Below are 19,428 nucleotides of genomic sequence, written 5' to 3' on the forward strand. Positions count from 1 at the left end.
GTGTGAACGATCCCGTGGACACCTGGAATTGATGCACTTGTAACGTGCAATGTGCTTGTACCTCCTCTCTGAATTAGCTGTGGGATTCAGGAGACAAGCGAGGTTGAGGTCTGCCTTATGAAAGGAGCTCCTCATGCCAACTGCACTCAGATTCTGGTTTTCATTCCTAAAAAGACTAGGATTTAATAATTCTTTTTGGTCCAAGAGGAGAGCTGGAGGAATGTATTTTCTGATGTATGATGGTACATAAAGGAAGCTGTAAAGAATGGATTTATTATAAATGAAACTAAGGAATGAAAAATGTCTGCTCTTCTGTCACTGACTCAATTCCTTTTGTTCACATAGATGAATTTTCATCCAAGTAGAACAGTACCTCTTCCACATGCCATGCAGAAAATAGTGAATACCGAGGCTTGAAGCTAGATTTCTAGCTCCATGCTATGAAGGGTTTAAAATTGCTGGCTGGTTACACATTTTAGGGGCAATAGCCCTTTCCTCACAACAGCCCCCACCTATCTGTAAAGATGCACACATTCCAGACACAATTGCCCTTCTTCTCAGCAGCTTTTCTTACAATGCGTCCTAATGCAGATCATCAACGTCTTGAAGTTGACACTTGCATTGGCACACACAGGGCATCCCTTCACTCCTGAGAGCTCTGATCCTTCTTACTACCAATTGTCTTCCTGCAGGTAAGACATGAATATTGCACTCCTGCACACCTCAGCATACCTGTTGTGTTCATATCACTGCTGACACAAATTCCAGAGTCAATAAAGTCATCAGTGGTCCCAAGAAAAAAATTCACCTCCCTGAACTCTTCCTCATCACTTACAGCTGCACCTCCCCCAAAACCAAATTCTAATAAGCTTGAAATTTAGAAGGAAGATTTAAAGTAATCTTCAGAGTAAGATATTAGAAAAGTCAGTATAGCATACTAAAACACCATCTCACTAATCTGCAGGCTAGAAAGTTAAATTGCTGTCAACAAAGTGTTTTGAAGGACATGCCAACATTCGCTTTGAAAGAAATAAAGGCTTTTCATTCATGGGGTTAGTTCTTTAACAAGCCATCCTAATTAAATTTATTGTCCTCAGATTCAATCAGAACCCTTTACTATGCTTTTTTCATAATTAGAGATCCTAACAGCCTAGGTACATAATTACAAACATGAATTAAACCATCGCTCAGTGAGTATTTTTAAGTACTCTGAATCTACAGCATGCCTCAATCTGTTTTAATTCAGTGCAGTTTTAAGAGGAGCTGCGACTACAGGTAATTTTTTAAAAGCCTTTCAGTGATTTTAAGAGATCCTGTCAGGTAGTTTAGTTTTGCTATTTCATAACCAGTAATTCAGAGTGATTATCATTTGGTGGCCAATACTTATCAGATGATAGTGTTTATAGCTTCACATGTGGGCAAAAATTGATACAAAGAATTTATTTTTCAGATGGTTCTGCCACTTGCTATTGTTAAGATACACACTTCTGAAGATCTCTTCTTATTGTCCTGCTAACTATGCACACAACTAAAAAAAAAGTTTCTTTAGAAGATTCAGAAACACGCTTTTGTTTTCCCAAATGTTGACATTGATTAAATAATGCTAAATAAGGCACTCTTCCCTCTCAAGTCTTGCTGTAATTAGAGACACTTAAGGGAGGAAAGTCTAGAGAAGAATTGCACAGAAAGATGTCTGTGCAGTCTTCAGCTCTGGCAGTTTCTCAGCCACAGTCTTCCTGAAAATGGTAGAACACACAAAAGGAAGTACCAGTAGGTGCTCATTTTGTATATCTCCGATTGCCCCAAGTTCATCACAGGCCACTTTCAGAGACATACAGTCTAACCAAAGAAACAATGTTAAGACTACATTTAAAATAGTTTCAGACTGGATTTTTTGCTACCACTCAGGTGATTTGCAACTGGCAGCAGAAGTTAAATCTTTGTTTTACTGATAAACAACGTTGTCAAGTGAGAACCTTTTTTCCCCCTCAAAACTTTTGAATTGTTTCTAGCTTGCTACATTTCTGTTTTTTAAATAATTGCTGTATAACGTTTGCAATGCTTTCGGCTAGTTTGTTACCTCTCTAACACTTAAGGCTTATTTTTGGCTCATTTCTTAACAGACTAGTTGAGCCATGCTAAAACATCACAAGAAGTAATTTTTAACTCATAAGTATTTACTATTACAGTACTGGCCAACAAGAGACTCAAGTATTTTAATGCAGTGCAACACCCTATTACTCCTCATAATAACTACATTTTAAAAGTCAGGCTCATGCATTTCCAAGTAGGTAGAGTGTATGGTATTCCTAAATGTAAGTAATGCTTTGGTAATGGAAATTATTTCAATTGGGTAAATGCTGCCTTTCCAAGGACATATGAATCCATTCTGCATATTAAGTGCTTCTGTTGTAATTGTTTTTCTCTCTACAATGGTTGCTTTCAAGCCAGAAAAGAAAACCTCTCTTTTGACAATTATCTAGCTGCTGTATGGAAGTTACTTATAGATTTGAGTAACTGAAAGCTCTTTAAAGCTAAACAGCGCACAGAGGAGGCAAATTAGCTTCTCATCTCAAGTGAGGATTAAATTAATGCAATACTTCCTCTAATAAACACTTCACTTAAGCACAGTTTTGCTTCATAATCCCAGAAGTACCACAGTATGATCACACGTATCAGTGAAACACTCAATCTCCAGGTAATAAAGTCAAATTATAAACTGAAATAACTCACTTTATGACAGCCTGGAGCTTCTCACAGAGCACAGTGAGGACAGATACAACATCATCACAAAGAGACTCAGCTGAAGTACCTCCAAAAAGGACAGAGATCAGAGGCATTACATATGTGCAGCTGGATTACAACCTAAATTCACTGAATAGATTTTGGAGTTGGTTGGAGCTTCTAAACAATGAGCAGGGCTGCCAGAATTCACAGAGAAGATGCAGTAGGAAAAGTTCTAGATCGGAAAGTCCTCCATGCAATGAAAAAAGCAGTAGTATTAAATCCAGAAAGAGCACTGATTGCTTACATGCACTTACAGAAGGTTAGCTGAAATTCAATTACGATTTTTTTTTTAAAGTATATAAATAAATAATAAAAAGACTGGCTCCAGTACTACTACGTGGCAGCTAAAATGTCTGCAGTTTGTCTCTGCTACACAGCTTCTGACAACTGACTAGGTCCTGATCTTAAAAGAGGACGCTTGTGCACTTGAAAGATTTTAGCCTACACCCACACAAGTTCTCCTGCAGAAATCTAATGAGAAGATCAAAAGCAGAGATTATTTTTACCTATCAGGGAAGACGTTGGAAGTTAAGACAGAATGAGAGTAGAAAAAAATTATCTTGTAAAATAATAATTTGGCAAGTATGAAGACACCTTCACTAGTGATGTGCTTTCAAAAGCTGCCATTATACAAACCATGTCTCTGGCCTGAAATGTAGTAACACAGTTATTTCCAGATTCCACATCCTACTCTGTGATAATCTGTTTCAGTTAGGAAGCAAAGCCACTTACTGAAACTTCCTTCAGAACACTGAAACTCCTTAATTACAGAAGTCAGCACCTTGAAAAAATAATTTATTACCTTGTTGAGTACAATGCTGTTACCATGGTCCAGATGAAGATACAACCGAAAATATCGGGAACTAACAGCACTTTCTCAGTTCTTACCACAAGTAACACAAACAGCATCAAGCTATGCAGAAGGTAAGAAACACTGGAGATGTAATTCCTGTGACATCAAACAGTACTGTGCTGATGAAAGGAAAGTGAAGAAAAAAAATGCTGGATTGGAAGGAGTCACTAAAAAGGTGGTACAAATACCTTGACTCTTGAATTTCTGCAGGGTGTCATGATTTTCAACTGTCTGTTGAGGCAAGACAAAGTAGTGTAATTGGCACAAGGAGTAGAAAAACACTGCAGAAGCAATATTTTAGTAGCAGAGCTTTCTTAAATACATGGCCTCTATCTGTTTTGGGTTTTCTGTTTGTCAGGTTTTTTTAAGCGAAGCTTTTGTATAACGTTTTCAAAAATTCCTTAAGATATGTTTTAACAGTCATTTACACTTAAGGAACTCACGTCTCATTAAGCTGAACCAGGATTTTCAAGTCTTTAAGGGATTTCCTATACCTAAGAAAACTGAGTAATAACTAGGCATGTAAGTCCCACTGAGAATAACTGAAAGAAAAGCATATTCTAGATTTCACAAAGTACTTAAAAACCAAAATCAATTGAGTATTAGAGAATTTATCACATTGTCATTGTTAATGTTACAGTGCCAACACAATTAACGGCAGTCAGGAAATGGAAACGACCTCTTACATGATTTGATTTGGCTGTGGCATAGGATTTTTCCTATCAGTGCACAAAGGGATCAAGCCAAATTCTTCTCTTAAACATCAACAACAAACTGCCAGGCTAAATGCAGATCTCATATGCTTTCAGCTACTCCTCAGCTAAGAGCAGAACTAACAAAATTCAGCTTTGAGACCTAAATTAAATTTCAAAATTGGTCCTTTTTTATTTTATTTTTTTGGAAATGTTTTGGCTAGTAAAATTAACCTATTTAGCACAGACAGAAGGCAAGTTTAAGTAAACCGAACCATTCTGCTCTGCAGTTGCTCATTAGGATAAAAGTAATCTAGTTTTACAATCCAAAACAGAAGTGATCATCTTAACCCAAAATAGATGTAAGGGAAATAATCTGTACAACTACAGTCCTTAAAATTTCCTAATAAATAGAAACTTACTCTTACAAATAGTACTTTTTTGATAATATGATAACATACAAAGCAGCACGAACGAAGGTAAGAGGCTAATGTAATTTCACATGTGCCCAGGACATTTACAGTTTTGCTGACAATGTGCTGGGATTTCATTCAAAAAGCTCTTATAGCTTTTACTAATGCAATAAATAGAATTCATTTTTTTACTAACAACCAAGCAAAGAGTTTCATGAGCTTAAATTATCTTCTAGAAAAAAGTAGAAGAAATACCTCAATTACACTTTCTTTAGTTGAGAATTTGTTTTGTTTATGTAAATATTTGTCATGCAAGAACTTCCAGGAAAAACATTTCAACAAACCTCAGGAAAACAAGCAAACAAAATAAAGAATGGAAAAGGCCAAGGCAGCCTGACATCAGAAAAAAGCTTCTTTTGTTTAATAGAAGGACAGGGAAAAAAAAAATTAGCCAAGTGGAGCTGACAATGTGAGAATTGTATTTCCAATAGACTGCTCTGAGGAAGGCGCAGAGTCAGAGCCCGAAAAAGCTTTTAAACAGGATTAATTGTGTATGTCTCAAGTAAAAGCCATAAGGCACAGCAAGCCAGTACAACACACTGCATTCAGAGAAACAAAATGGTATGCAGCCATGGACATGGAACCATTTGTTGATGCCAGAAGGCTCACCATATCTTCTTGCTTTTGTCGTAACTGTAAAGTCAAGTCACTCAACATTTGGCTGAGGGTTGCCCGCACAGTGGTGTTAATGCTCCGCTGGTGACAGCTAGATACATATGTCTCAATGCAAACCTGATGAGGAAACAAGATAGCAGTACATAGATATGAACTGTGACTTACCAGTAACACATTTTAGGAGGGTATCAAGGTCTCTCACACGCAGATAGTCAGCCTTCCTTACTAATTCATATTGCTTTTATTAGCACATTAAAAGTTTTCAGCAATATGGAAAACCAAGTAGCATCCAGAAGCAGCATGCAATCCATCGGTCTCACAGCTGCAGGAATGGTAGGGCAAAACTGGCAAAGCCCCCTTCTGTCAAACCCAAGTGATGTTGGCACTTGCCTTGCTCTATAGATAATTCACTAATTATCTTTGATTGTTCATTTCTAGATACTTACTTGTAACTGTCACTCTGCAAGTCTGTATCTGCAATGTAAATACCCTCCAGTTCTTTAAGGTTGTTGCTTCTGTTGTACAGGTATTTGCCACTTTTTCTATAATTAATTATTACATACTGCAGCACATCTGAAAGCCTTTGAAGGCCTTTCCTAATACAGAAAATACAACAGTGCTTTGCCATAAATAACACAAACAATTGCCTTTTAATAACTGTCAATCAAGTCCAGCACTCCTCAGCTCCCAGATGATGTTATATATATAGTTGCCAAAGCTTAACACAGTTAGGATCCTGGGGACAGCACCCTGCAAAATGCAGTTTCCATCCTTGATGAGACTTTCGATAGGATGTGTTGGTCTCTGTTAGAGCTGCTATAACTGTAGTAACCACTGTAACTACTGCACACTATTAAGTGGATAACAGTCTTCACAGAGCTGAGTGGGTTTGCAATAGAATTGTACAACATAACCATCTCAGACTGTGATCTGAAGAAGCAGTTTTGGTCCTTTGGCCTACACTGAACTTCATCATTAACAATGATAATTAAAAAAGTAAATTACTGTTCACATACTTTTCAGTCTTTGCATTTTTATTCTGCTCTCATATGGATATACAGCTAGAGAGAAGAACCATGTATATAGATTAAACTAGCTGTGAAAAAAAAATTAAAATGTAAATATAAAATAAATTATATGCATGAGGAGTACACATAAATGCATGTGGTATACATTTTTGAATGAGAAGGATACCATATGATGGAAAGACATTTTTATAGTTCCCTAATGAGGATGAGTTTAAGACGGAAAAATTAAAGTGATCTGATTACATAGGCTAATCAGTATTGACACAGGCACATGGACAAGACTCTTGATTGTGTCTAACTCCTACTGAAATGAAACCAAGCTATTCCACTGACTAAGAAAGGCTGTGGGCTTGAGGCTACAAAGTTTAAGATGAATATGTTGCTGGGACACTTCTGCATTTGTTGGAGTGGAGTGGAAAACAATATAGGTATGTTCCTATAACCCTTCTGACCTCCTCACTTTGAGCAACCTCACATCTCAGCATTTCAATAAAGCCACAAGCACAAGAAAACACAACTGAGTTTCTTGGATACAAAATATATCTTGAGTGAGCTAAGACATCACACATGGAAGCTACTTAATTACGGCTCTTGCCATATTTTCCCTTATTACCCAACTACACTGAGAGACATCATTCCAGAGCTTTTCAAGTGTATCTATACTGCTCATTATTTCATGCTAGAAATGCTATGCAAATGACAAACCAGAGACCAAGTATCCCCTTTGACAATACACCAAGAAAGGTTACAGTTGTATGCATTTGTAGGATATAAGGGGCCGAATCAACAGCATATCTGATTCTTGCTGCCCTTTTTCAAGATTCCAAGATCCGTCCAAATAATACCCCCCAAAAATAAGGGAATTTCTTTAACTTGAAATCAATCAGTCAGTGATGAAGACAGTTTTGTAAGTTAAAAGAAGGCCTGGACCAACTCTGCCCATCATTCAGCTATCACCTGAACTCCAGTGGACAAAAAAAAAATCTTAAATCCTGTAAACCATGTACAGCCCTTTGAAGAGGCCAAACCATTCCAGTGCTGCTGAGATAGTTCTCTTCAGCTGTAAGTCTTTTTCTAGAGTACCTGAATAAATTGATGGAATACTATTCTTAGAGGTAGGCTGACTTTCTGGAAAGAGCATGGTTGATCTCTCCTTCTTCTCTCCCCTCCCCATGCCAGCGAGTGAGCAACAATACTGTCCACTTGAGCTCCTATCTTACAGAAGGCCTGTGTTCTAAAATGGCTGGGCAAGGTACCTTTTGAAAAGCCATTGATGAAGAAGCACCAGTAAAAATGTGAGAGCTCAGGCCCCGAGGAGGTGTGCAATGGACATTTTGATAATTTCATGCATTCGGGGACTTCCAGCTCTATGGCATGCAAAACACAACTAAGAGCAAAACACAGGAGCGTTAGCCAATGAAACACAACAGAGTCAAACAAAACAAACCTCCAAAAGGTAGACAGGAGTAACAAATACACACATAAAAAACAAGCAACAGTCAGAGCATGAACTAAACTTTCTTGCAGGGGTCTAGGCAAGTATGGGAAGGTGTACACAGAAAGATTTAGTCTGTTTTCAATACTATTAATACTTAAGCCACAAAATACAGTACTCTTCACATTGGATGATTCCTTAATTTGAAGCTGGTAATAATCTGAAAGATTTGGGGTGCCATTATTTTGTACACATGGATTGGGAACGATCAGGCAGTGCAAAACAGACAGACTGTAGCTGTGTTTGTCAGAGTGAGTCCTCAAATAGAGTTCTACCAGTGACGCAGGCAGCACCTTTCCAATTCTCCAGTGGCGCCACTTTGCTACAAAGGGCAGGGCTAGGAAAACTAAGGGACTGACTTGGAAAGAAATGCCAAATAGCAGGGGCACTGGAGCAGAAAGCTTCTCTCTGCCACCTTTCCCTTAGAGCAAGTCAGAACAATAAATGCTGAGGGTAAGCAAATGCTGAACTCAGAAATAATTCTCAGTTTCCTACTGCTTATACATTGCCGAATTCAGATACAAAGGCATACTGAGTCCAGCTCTTAAAGTCTTTGACTTACCTAAAACCTGGCCAGGAAGAACCTGAGGAAGCAGGTATGTGCCTGGTGGGACTTGCTAATTAGAAAGGCCTAGGCATTCACCAAGACAATATTTTCTCAAGGAGCATGGGGAAAACAGCTGTACCTCCAAACACTCCAAACAGAAACACACTTGTTACAGCCTGTTTCAATTCCCTGAAGGAAATGAAAGTTTTGCTTGCTTTGTTGGCACATTTCATCAGTCTGCATCAGAGCTCCTGTTCACTTTACAAGTGAAAGCACAAACTATCATTGTGCTAATCTGCACCACTATACTAGCAAAGGTTTTTAAGAGCCAGGCTAGTTTTTTGGGAATGAAAGAGAAATGCAACTACCAAGAACAGCAGAGTTCAGTCCAGTCTACGAATGAACACTGCCACTTTTCAGGATGCTTTAAATGAATAACAGGCCTATTGTTATCCAAATTTACAAAGAAAACAGAAAATACGATTTCTGATACAGCTTATAGCGCACAGAGCATGACCGATTTGAGCATTTTCCCCCAGGCTTAAGCAGTGCTATTAAAGACTAAAATCCAAAGGGACTAGAGCCATTAAATACTTTTCTCACCAAGTATTTTGTCTAATCTAGAGCTCTTTATCTATAGCAAAGAGATGCAATAAGCTGAATTCATCAGCTTTTGCCTTGCAATGTTAGAAAGTCTGCTAAGAAAAACTGCATCAGGGGAAACTGTCTGTATTTTCTTCAGTTTGGGACACTGATGTAAAGACAGTTTTGTAAAATTTAAAAAGTCATGGCTTGTCTAAATACCAATTTAGGTCATTCTTGCTGCAGCGTCTACAGGTGCAGCAAAAAATAGACATACTTTATGGTCTCACATAGCACAAGACAAAGCAAAGTCTAAGCTGTGCAGGACATCTGGAATGAACACTAGTTACATTATACACACAAACTGTTTATGTTGTATCTCTGCCTCTTAAAGCTCATTTGCTACAAACTGGCAGCTGTTTTTCTTAGTTCTCTGTTAATCCATACAACCCCATTCTCAGCTTCCAACAGGACAATGCAAGGTAAATTTTAGTACTAAACTTAGAAAATACTGTAACTTCCAGGTAAAGTGGAAGTTTACACATAGGATTTTTCTTTTTTTACAAAAAAATCCACCCAAAATACCAAAACCTAAGAAGGAACACATCTCTAAATTACTACATACACTTGTGAGCGTAGGACATGTATATAACCTTTACATTGCTCCACGGACATGAGCTCTCCCCATGCCACATTAACAATATAAATTTATAATAAATTCTGCACACAACAGTGTATGTTATGCAGGAGGATTAAGTGTTCCTGTGCATCTTCTCTAACCTGAACAAACAGCCTGGGGCTTGCTACACACTGTACTAAAAATATCACCCATCTACAAAAGCTCACTTAATAGACCTGCAGGTATGTTTTTCTGCAGCCAAAGCTCCTTTACAATTTAATTCAGACTAAAATCTAAAGGAGAAAAGGGAAAAGAGTGACTAATAGCACCAGGTATCTAGAGGTGTAATAAATATTTTACTTGGATGTATTAGGAAAAAGATACACATGACTAACAAGGCACATTGTGGCACTTGTTCTAACATTGCACATGACGGCCTACACGCCTCCCAAGGAAACCATTAGTTATAGACTTGCACCAGGTAAGGAATCAGCACAGTTCTGTGTTGTATGAAGAACTCAGGGAAATTTTTCTATTGCAAAAGGCAAAGTAAAGAAAATATGAGGAGTAATACGTGTGCAATGTGGTAATACACAACTGTCAGTCAGTTCCTAAAAGTGGCTGCCCATGCAAGCCCATCAGCCCTGCACAAATTACAGCTACTTCTTCACACTTGGCATAAGGTAATACCAGTCCGTAAGATGGTAATTGTGATTTGGACTAGCTCAGTTTCAGGGTATGTATGGAAGAGACTATAGGTAGCAGGGGAATATTAAATGAAAGCAGCAGTGGTACCACAGAGGCACTTACCTCAGCAATCTTCAACACTGAACTCCCATTCAGCTCAAATGTGGAGGTATATGTTATACAGAGCAAGACCTTGAATCAAAAGAGAGGGAGGAAGGAAAAGAAATTAAGTTTCACCTGTTATTGTGTCCCTTTCTCACCCATGTGCTTTTAGCCACAGCTCCATCCAGTTTTAAAGCAAACAACAGAAGCTTCTTAGCACCACGTGTTACTAGGATAAAGGAGATGGCACAATCAAGTTGCTTCTTCCTGAGAAGTTGCAATTGTTGGTCCCAGAGGTGCAGCCCAATGGATTATTTATTGCTGTCTCCTACATCTGACCACAGAAGGAAAGACAATCCAGTGATCAACTCTGGCCTTGGACTTGATAGCCAGAATCCATTAATATTTTATCCATAAGCTTTGCATGATTTATAATCAGTCCTTCCATTCACTTCTATTAGTATAATAAAGGAGGAAGGAAAAAATGCAAGTGACTACCTAGGTGATACAGATACATATGTATTATGAGAAACAAGCCATTAATTACTGTTTGACGTGAGGACTTCCCAGCCTAGGATACTTCCAGTAAGTGTATTATAGTCACTTGATAACGAGCAGCTAAAAAACAATTCATAGGCCCCAATACACGAGGGAAGGTTTGTCCTGTTTCTTGGGATAAGTGTAGCAGCAAACATCAGTCACCTCAACACAAATGTATTGGTCCCTACAACTTTTCAGCCCCTAAGAACTACTGTTCTCTGTTTCACAAGGAAATTCAATGTATCAGATAAGTTAGCATTACTGGCTATTAACTATTTCTCTTATTTATTACATGCTTCTCAGTGGTACTAGGCTTCTATTTCATGGGTAAATTCCTTGTCAGCTACTAATGCACAACACCCTGGGGTAATCTCCCTAGCCTAGAATGCAAACCAAACAATTTTGCCAGTGTGTCATCAGAGCTTGCAAATTAAACAAACAAACAAAAAAAGGAGGTGAAGGGACATACGCTTGGGAAGATTCCTGTCCTTAGGTTGCTGTAAAGTGACATTTTTATGACCTTTTATTGTGTTGCACAGTTTCCACATTACAGTGGAACAGTAGAAAATTGTGATGTAACAACCTGAAGTAGCAAACTAGATCCCCTCTCAGGTGCAAGCTGTATCATCTACCTAGGTAGTGATGATCTCTAGAACCATCTCAGAGCCTTCATAAAGACAAAAAAAAAAAAAAAAAAAAAAGCCAGCCTGTGGGATTAGAGAAGCAGACAACTCTAACATAGCGCTGCTTAGCATGCTGCAGCCATGGAGCTCCCACCGCCACGCGAATCCTCTCTTGCATCAGGGTGGGGGGAAAAAAATCAATTACTGGAAAGTAGGCATTTAACAACTGTAGGGGAGTTTGAGCTCTCCAGACAAGAGAAGCTTTGCGTATCAGGTACTTGCTCTTACAGGTACAGACAGAAGAGCCTGCCCATAGCAGTGTGTGACATTTTTCTGGAGAAAGACATAGACAACCTCCTTAGCATTTTGAGAGTCAGACGGAAAAGTCTCTATGTGCTGAAATGCACTGCATATTTACACATGTTTTCCTTGTCAGAAAACCTATATTATGCTAGAGGTTGTCACACCTTACTCCGAGGCCTGTGGTTTATTGTTTGCTCCCTTGTTTCGTAAATAAAATACCAGTCATATATATACACACATACACACACATACACACGTGTATCTTGCCGTCATTCTCACCCATTCTTTCATAAATGGAAGCTCAATAATTTGGAAAACCATTAGAAGTAATGAGAACAGAAAAGGACATCATACTCTTCTGAAGTACAATAGTCCTGGACTATAATCTAATTTTTAGATATCTAAGATTTAGCTTTAGAGCAAAGCAAAGTTTCTGAGCCAAAGTTCTTCATAGTTTCCCTTTTCTGTGAAATGAACAAAATGGATTTTCTCACCTAAATAGTGTTACAGAGCCTACCTCAGTACTACGAGAGATACAAGCTATAGAGCACTTGAACTTGCCAGAGAAGGAAATCTGTTTCTAATTACAACTGATTAAGAATGACTGTATTTCTTGACATGAGCTCTACAAATTTCTCTGCAATCTGCTGCATTCACAGCCACATGGACAAGTGCCAGTGACAAGGCACAGTGATACCTTTTTTCCTGTCCAGAGAACAAATCCTACAGAATACCTGAAAAGTAAATGGTAAACGACAAAATACATAGACATATAAGGGCTGTTATTTCCACCTGCTGCTCATTCCCTACCTGCAAAATTTAAAACTTCAAAACTGAACCACTTTGTTTGGCACCGAGTGAATTCTAAACTACTGGCCAGCCTTGCATCCAGCTGTTGGGCCTCACCTTGTCAGCTGTTAACTACTCTGAAATTTTATTGACATTTCTAATAGCTGTGAGAGCTCACCAGCTGGCTAAAAAAAATATGTTTGGTATTTAAGGAAAATCTGTAATTTGTACTCTCAATACGCTGCTGGGTAAAACACAGGTGTAACACACAGTTCATCAACCCAGAGACAGCCAACGATCACCTCCCACTGACAGATCTCCCTACCATGCTAAGAGCCAAGATGGACAGCCAGGCCCATGACTAATCTTATTCAGCAGTTTCTGTGTCCTGATTTTCCCTACTTGTTGTAAGACCTTGTTTGCTTCATGCAATTTTCTGCTCTCTTGGACCATCTTGGCTTTGTACAGTTTGTTAATACTCAATGCTTTACACAGACCAAAACCTGGAAGCCACATACTGCAATACAGAGAAATACACACCAGTTTAGGCATTCTCATACGCCCTTGCTCTTCAAAATCTCTTCTCCCTTTCTCTTTTTTTTTTTTTTTTTTTTTTTTTTTTTAATTCCCTACCTTTATAGAGCAGAACTGTGACCAGTTAGCATATATATGCCTAATCCTTTCTGTCAGCAGTGCCAATAACCTGCTTATGACAGGTGAATGACAGAAAAGTCAGACGTCAAGCACAGTAAGGAAATGATGTTCAAAACCTTGCTATGAAGCAATAGGAAATTTCAGCAAAAAGACTGCTAAGTTTTGGCTGATACTTTTGTATAAAATGAGATCTGGGAACCTACTAGCTAGAGAAAAGGCATGTGTTCAGATGTAATCAAATCACAGAAGCATAAGAAGACATCAGCCAGCATATTCTTGGCTTGCTCCACTCGCTACAGTCTGCCCTCACAAATCATTTGTGAGAGCTGAAAGATGGTCTCTGGTCACAGGACTGCTCTCAGCTATGATTTCCATCAACACCGCTGCAGGGCTCATTTGCAGTCTTGGAAACGTTCCAGACACTCAACTCGTGTGTTTTCCCATTTACGAGGAACAGACAGGAAGACAGCAGGCTTCTCTTTGAAATTACTGGATGAAAAATGGGATTAAAAACAAGCAAACAAAACCATAATCACTCATATCCACTAAAAACACTAAGTCTCCAGACAGCATATCCCATAGGCTGCTTAACTAGCCATTACAATAACTCACATAGTCCATATTTTAAAAAAATTAAAGAAGAAAACAGAGATAGGTTTTCTTATGCAAATCACATTTTGTTTTCGCAACCAGTGGTAGCAGAAGCATAAGCAAAATTACAAACCAGATCCTAGCAACACCTTCAGTACAAAATAGCATTGAAAATCAGCTTTCACTGTGTGTGATGAGATTTTAATTGGCATAAACTTTAAAACACACCTCTTCTTCTTCTTTTTTTTTTTTTTTTTAAAAAAAAAGGAACTTAGGTGACTGTAGAAATAGTTTAAAAATCACACAACCTCCAGGATGTTTTAATTTGCTTGCACAATCTTGCAAACACCCAGAGGAGATCACATTTCCATAAATGGCTTATCCATAATTAAAACATTCATTTTAATTAACATTGAAGCTCTGACCACCACGGAACAAGACAGTTCTTCTGTGCTTCTGATTATATAACAAAGGTCAATTGACACAAAATGTACAGTATCTGAACTACAATGTAATTAAACTGATGTTACAATGTCTATCTGTATTTTAAAAGAGGTCTCTTTAAGAGGGAACATTTTCAGATTGTAAGACTTAAGTGCGGCCAAACAAGTTCCCCGCCTGCTTAGTACATATTTGTAGTAAAAGGCAATCCTCACATTGAAGAGCTCACGGTGGAGTCACATCAAATAAACAAGGTAAGAAAGCAAGTAGTATCCCCCAAGATGGAGAAAGAAGGAAAAGGTATAAAACTTGAAAGCAACCGTAATCTGTCATCGCCTGAGGATGCTTCAGCATTTCACTGCATTTAATGCTGAAGTCCAACTTTCATACACTACTGCCATCCTTTTTCTATTCCAGCACTCAAAGCCCCATCAGCAAAATCGTCTGAACATTTGAGTTTCTCCTGGTTGGGATGCATGTAGCCATTTTAGTCCTTAGAGTGCTGAATTTTGCAGCTGCCTCTAATCCCATTGTGGGATTCATACAGGATGTCTTTCCTGACTTACTTTGCTTGCAGGGTAGTAAATGTGGATGCAATGTATGCTTGGATGATTATCAAATCCTCCTCTCCCTCCCATCTCACCCCCCACCCCAAGGTGGAAAAACCCAGCCAGAAAACAAGGCAGGATGACCCTTCATCTCATTCAGTAATTCAACATTTAAAGCAGTCAGTCAATACTTCTGAAAAACAGTTTGAACAGGAGGTATTCTCCCATTTGGCAGAAAAACAAGTAACCCGCTCTTGTCACACTCTTTGGCCTTGAAGGAAAACAAAGGCAAGAGAAACAAAGTGCATTAATGAACTCATGTACATTGTGTCACCATGTATCACCATACAAAGATTTTAATTATGGAGAGAAAGGAGACAGTGTCTTCCATGAATCAGTAAACCCATAAAATGCCTTGCTATCACAGCAGCAACTGGTGTTTAGCATTACAAATGCACCAGGGCTTCAAACAAGAGGACTGTACCTGGTATAGAAGAACCGCACACGTTATCAGTGGTGACATGCTGAACACTTCCACAAGACGATGCCCATTAGTTCACTAGACTGAAACAGAACTACTGCTGAACACTATTTATGGTATGAAACCAAGTGAAACTTCTGCTTATATAGTACATTTGTAGAAGAGAAAGAAATTATTTAAAGCAATTGCTTAATAGATATTTAACATGTTTTCTTAACAGCTCTGACAGGGGGTTTTATCTATAAAATTTAACACTTAAAGGCAGGGAAGATTAAAAAAAGGCTGACTAGCACTGCTAGGATGGTATTTCCCACTCGACAGGTTATAGCCTACTTAGATATACTGCATTACCTTATGAATTAAAAAAACCTATAACTGAGCAAAATGAAACTGAAAAAAAAAGAAATACAAAACCAAAAAATACCAACATAAAGTTTAAAATGTAAAAAAAAAAGGTCAAAGCTCTAATGTCCTTTTCTCATTAAGGAAGAATGATATATTAAAGAGAGATTCAAGTAGATCAGCCATGAAATAAAGTGTTATTTGGTCTACTCGGAGTGCTTGGAATCTCCCCTAAAATAGGAGGGGGTAGAATTATGTATGAGGCAAAGGAAAGAAAAATGCAGAGAAGAGAAAGACTATCACCATAAAAATCTTAAGTAGGAAAGTAGTAAAACCCAAAAGGAAGAAAACTATACAAAGGAAATTTTAAGGGGGTGTCTCTAAAATAAATGCAAACTCAAAACATTTATCTACTTAATGAGCATACAAAAATAATACAAAACTATTTTATAGGCAACCATTTTACATACAGATAAGCACAAGTATTTTTTCATACTTATTTTAATACTTTTTAATACTAAAAAAATACAATTTTTTAATTTTTTCCTGGTTGTTTCAGTCCAGCTTCCTGCTCCATTTAATTCTATATTTCAAGACAAAGCAGAACGCTAATTCAGATTTCAGTTCAGAAGATATCCAAAATGAAAACTGAAATTACAAAAAGAGCTGTCTAGTATTATTACTGGAGAGTTCTTAAATGCTGTATTAATGGATCAGTGAAGAGACAAAGGGAAGAGATTGCCTTAACACAGCAGATTTAGCAAGGGTTCATTAAACCTCATTCATGGATTGAAAGGACTTCTGGCTGACTCCTTACTGAAAGCCTATAAAAGAAAACCATAAAAATTTTGCCCATCAGCAAGCAGTACACCTAATCCACTAACAAATGCAATTTAGAGTCACTGGAAATAAATTAAGCTTTCCTAAATTAAATAATTGTTCCACATGGACAATATGTAAATAATGGCAATTAGAAGTCTCCTCTCTCTCAAGCCACTTCAGAAGAATATTTTTTGGTTCCAGAAAATCCTCAAGTCCATTTCAAAAAACACCACAAGTAGAGCAGCAACAAATACTGCGTCAAGTCTTATCAAAGGTAATGAGAAACAAAGTTTGGAAGCTCCACTGACAGAAACATAATATATAATTGTAACATGTCCAGCATATCATAACACCATTAATTAGAATAGTGAAATAAACACCAAATATTTTAAAAGACATCAACACAGAAAACTGAGTTTCCTTCATAGAAGTTAATTATTCTCATTCTTGCTTGAAAATTTCCATCTTGCTGCCTGTAAATTTCTTGGGAAATCTGGGCACAGACTGACCAACATGCACTGGATTACATGACACGGCTTTATCTGTGACTGAAGAAAACAAAAGGAGGCAGGAGAGAGGGAAATTTAAATGATCAAACATGACTTTCTGTTTAAAAAGAACTTGTTCACTTTCAGTACTTACTACATTACAGTGTGCCTGGTCTATCTGGAGAGCTTATTTCTGGGTGAGGACTCATCTACTCATTTGCAATTATTCATTAAACTCTTTTTTTTTGTTGTTGTTGCTGATTGAGAATAATGTTATCACAGTTAGATAGAGAGAGGGAGGTACTGAATTATTAAGAAGGTTGTCAACTTATAAATGAAAGTCACCATAATGTTAGTGAGAAGGAAACAAACAAAAAAAAAAAACCCCAACCAAAACCAAACAGTCCTTGCTCTTTTAGATTCTTTCCACCCTACCCACTTCCTTCATATTTGGTTTCACCTGCTTCAACAACCACAGTTATGTTCAAAGCTGAATTCCACTTCTTCCAGGACCATTTCCTGGAGGAATTGGATTTTAGGGTCAGGGTTACAGATGAAAAATTACGAAAAAACTCAAAGAGAGAAAGTAAAAGTCACAGAGTTGTTGAGGCTGGAAGGGACCCAAATCCAGAGGCTCAGCTATAGATTAGTTTCCCTTTCCACTGCTAATCTGACCATATCTGACAGCACTTTTGTAACTACTGTACGTGTCCCTGCAAGCAAAGGTCTAAGTATGAAGCAGAAGTACTTCAGCCATTTTAAAAACATCTGAAGCCACAATTTAAAAGCATCAAACCAGGAAAGAAATCAGGATCCCTGCACTCTACAACCAAACCCAAGCCCATGATATTCACCTTCAATCCAGAACATGTCCCCTTTCTGCTGCAGACTATTCGCTTGCTAGTCTAGTGCTTAAGGTCAACAAAACATCCCTACCCCTCAACATGAGACACACTCTTGCATTTCACTTAATTATAACATGGCCCCACAACATATAACAAAATTCTTCCCACTTCTGGACCAGCCATATGGCATGACCGTGTTCATCTAAGGTAAAGTGTTTAATTACTGGCCCCCCTCCATTTTTTCTATGTATCTGCAACTGCATAAATAGAGCAGAGTCACTTTGGTGCCTCACTGATAAAACACTGAATTTGATTAGTGATCAATATATTTCTTCCTTCCCAGGTCCCATGAATATTGTTAAGAAAACACACAAGAAGATCAACAAGGCACTGTATAACTCTGTGATTGCCCATTCCCTTGATACAGCCAGCTGACCATAGTAAAAACACAAACTGAAATTACATATATTAGAGGGTTTTTCAGTGTGATAGTGAAGTATCATGGCAACAGCAGAGGTGAATGCTAAAGTGGCCTTGTATCAGATACACTTCTCCCTCTGGTCACACTTCCTGCCTTCCCTGTTTTCTCAGCATCTTTTAATATGATTTAAAGCACCTAAATAACCTCACTTCTCTAGTATGAAAATACTAATAAATCTCTCTCCTAAAATGTGTCAGAGGTACAGAGAATACACAGACAGAACAGTCGTTGAGAAATTCTAAAAAAATACTAGGCTCAGCAGTTAAATAACACGTAAATCTGAATGCAAAATTCATACAGCCCAGACAGCTTGCTTTACTATGCAAGAAATCAAATGCCATTAGTACACCTGTGTTTGTTAAAGGTGCCCACTCACATCACAGAGAAACCATGGTCTTTTCCCTTTCATCACTGAAAAGACCACTGCCTTATTTTGGGCACAAAACTGCTGTTGACATAAGAACTACACAATGCTTAGTAACAATAAGGGTGTCCTGAAAAGTGATAAACAAGGACTTCACAGTTATCACCTCTAGTCTGGAAATTCAATGGGGAAATTTAACTCTATATGAATCATCTAAGAGAAAGGTGCAATCCACAATTGGTATTCAGAGGAACTAGAGATACAGCAGCCCCTAACCTGGAGTTTAGTTTAATATTTGCTTATTACAAAAAGTAAAATTCCACTTTAAATCAAGGTTTATAAAAAGAGGTACCTCGCCTAGCACAGAGGTGAGAGGTATTGAGAGATGAAGGCTTTGAGATCATGTTGGCACCTACATCACCTTTATGGCCCTCCTCTGGACCCACTGCAACAGCTCAATGTCCTTCTTGCATTGGGGGGCCCAGAACTGGACACAGTACTCCAGGTGAGGTCTCACAACTGTCCTGTTTCAATTTGCTAAAACTGGGACCATCAGTGCACTAACTCACAATGTGCCTCCTGTTTAACCGAGGGAAACACAAACCAAGTAGAAATGAAAACAACTGACATCTGTCA

General features: G+C 38.1%; 1 protein-coding gene across 1 annotated transcript in view; it reads right to left on the minus strand.

The window, feature by feature from the left end:
* The window catches only part of KIAA1244 (KIAA1244 ortholog), a gene marked incomplete at its 5' end in the record, with an annotated part of 78,148 nt that overhangs the window by 39,000 nt on the left and 19,720 nt on the right, over positions 1 to 19,428 (minus strand). Inside the window, 4 exons of the mRNA XM_010078616.1 lie at positions 2,734 to 2,812; positions 3,829 to 3,871; positions 5,415 to 5,537; positions 10,502 to 10,570. Coding sequence (XP_010076918.1) covers positions 2,734 to 2,812; positions 3,829 to 3,871; positions 5,415 to 5,537; positions 10,502 to 10,570 — 314 coding nt within the window. The remainder of the gene's footprint in view (positions 1 to 2,733; positions 2,813 to 3,828; positions 3,872 to 5,414; positions 5,538 to 10,501; positions 10,571 to 19,428) is intronic.

The sequence above is a fragment of the Pterocles gutturalis genome, unplaced genomic scaffold, assembly GCF_000699245.1.
Source record: "Pterocles gutturalis isolate BGI_N339 unplaced genomic scaffold, ASM69924v1 scaffold8708, whole genome shotgun sequence".
NCBI classification, from domain to species: Eukaryota; Metazoa; Chordata; class Aves; order Pterocliformes; family Pteroclidae; genus Pterocles; species Pterocles gutturalis.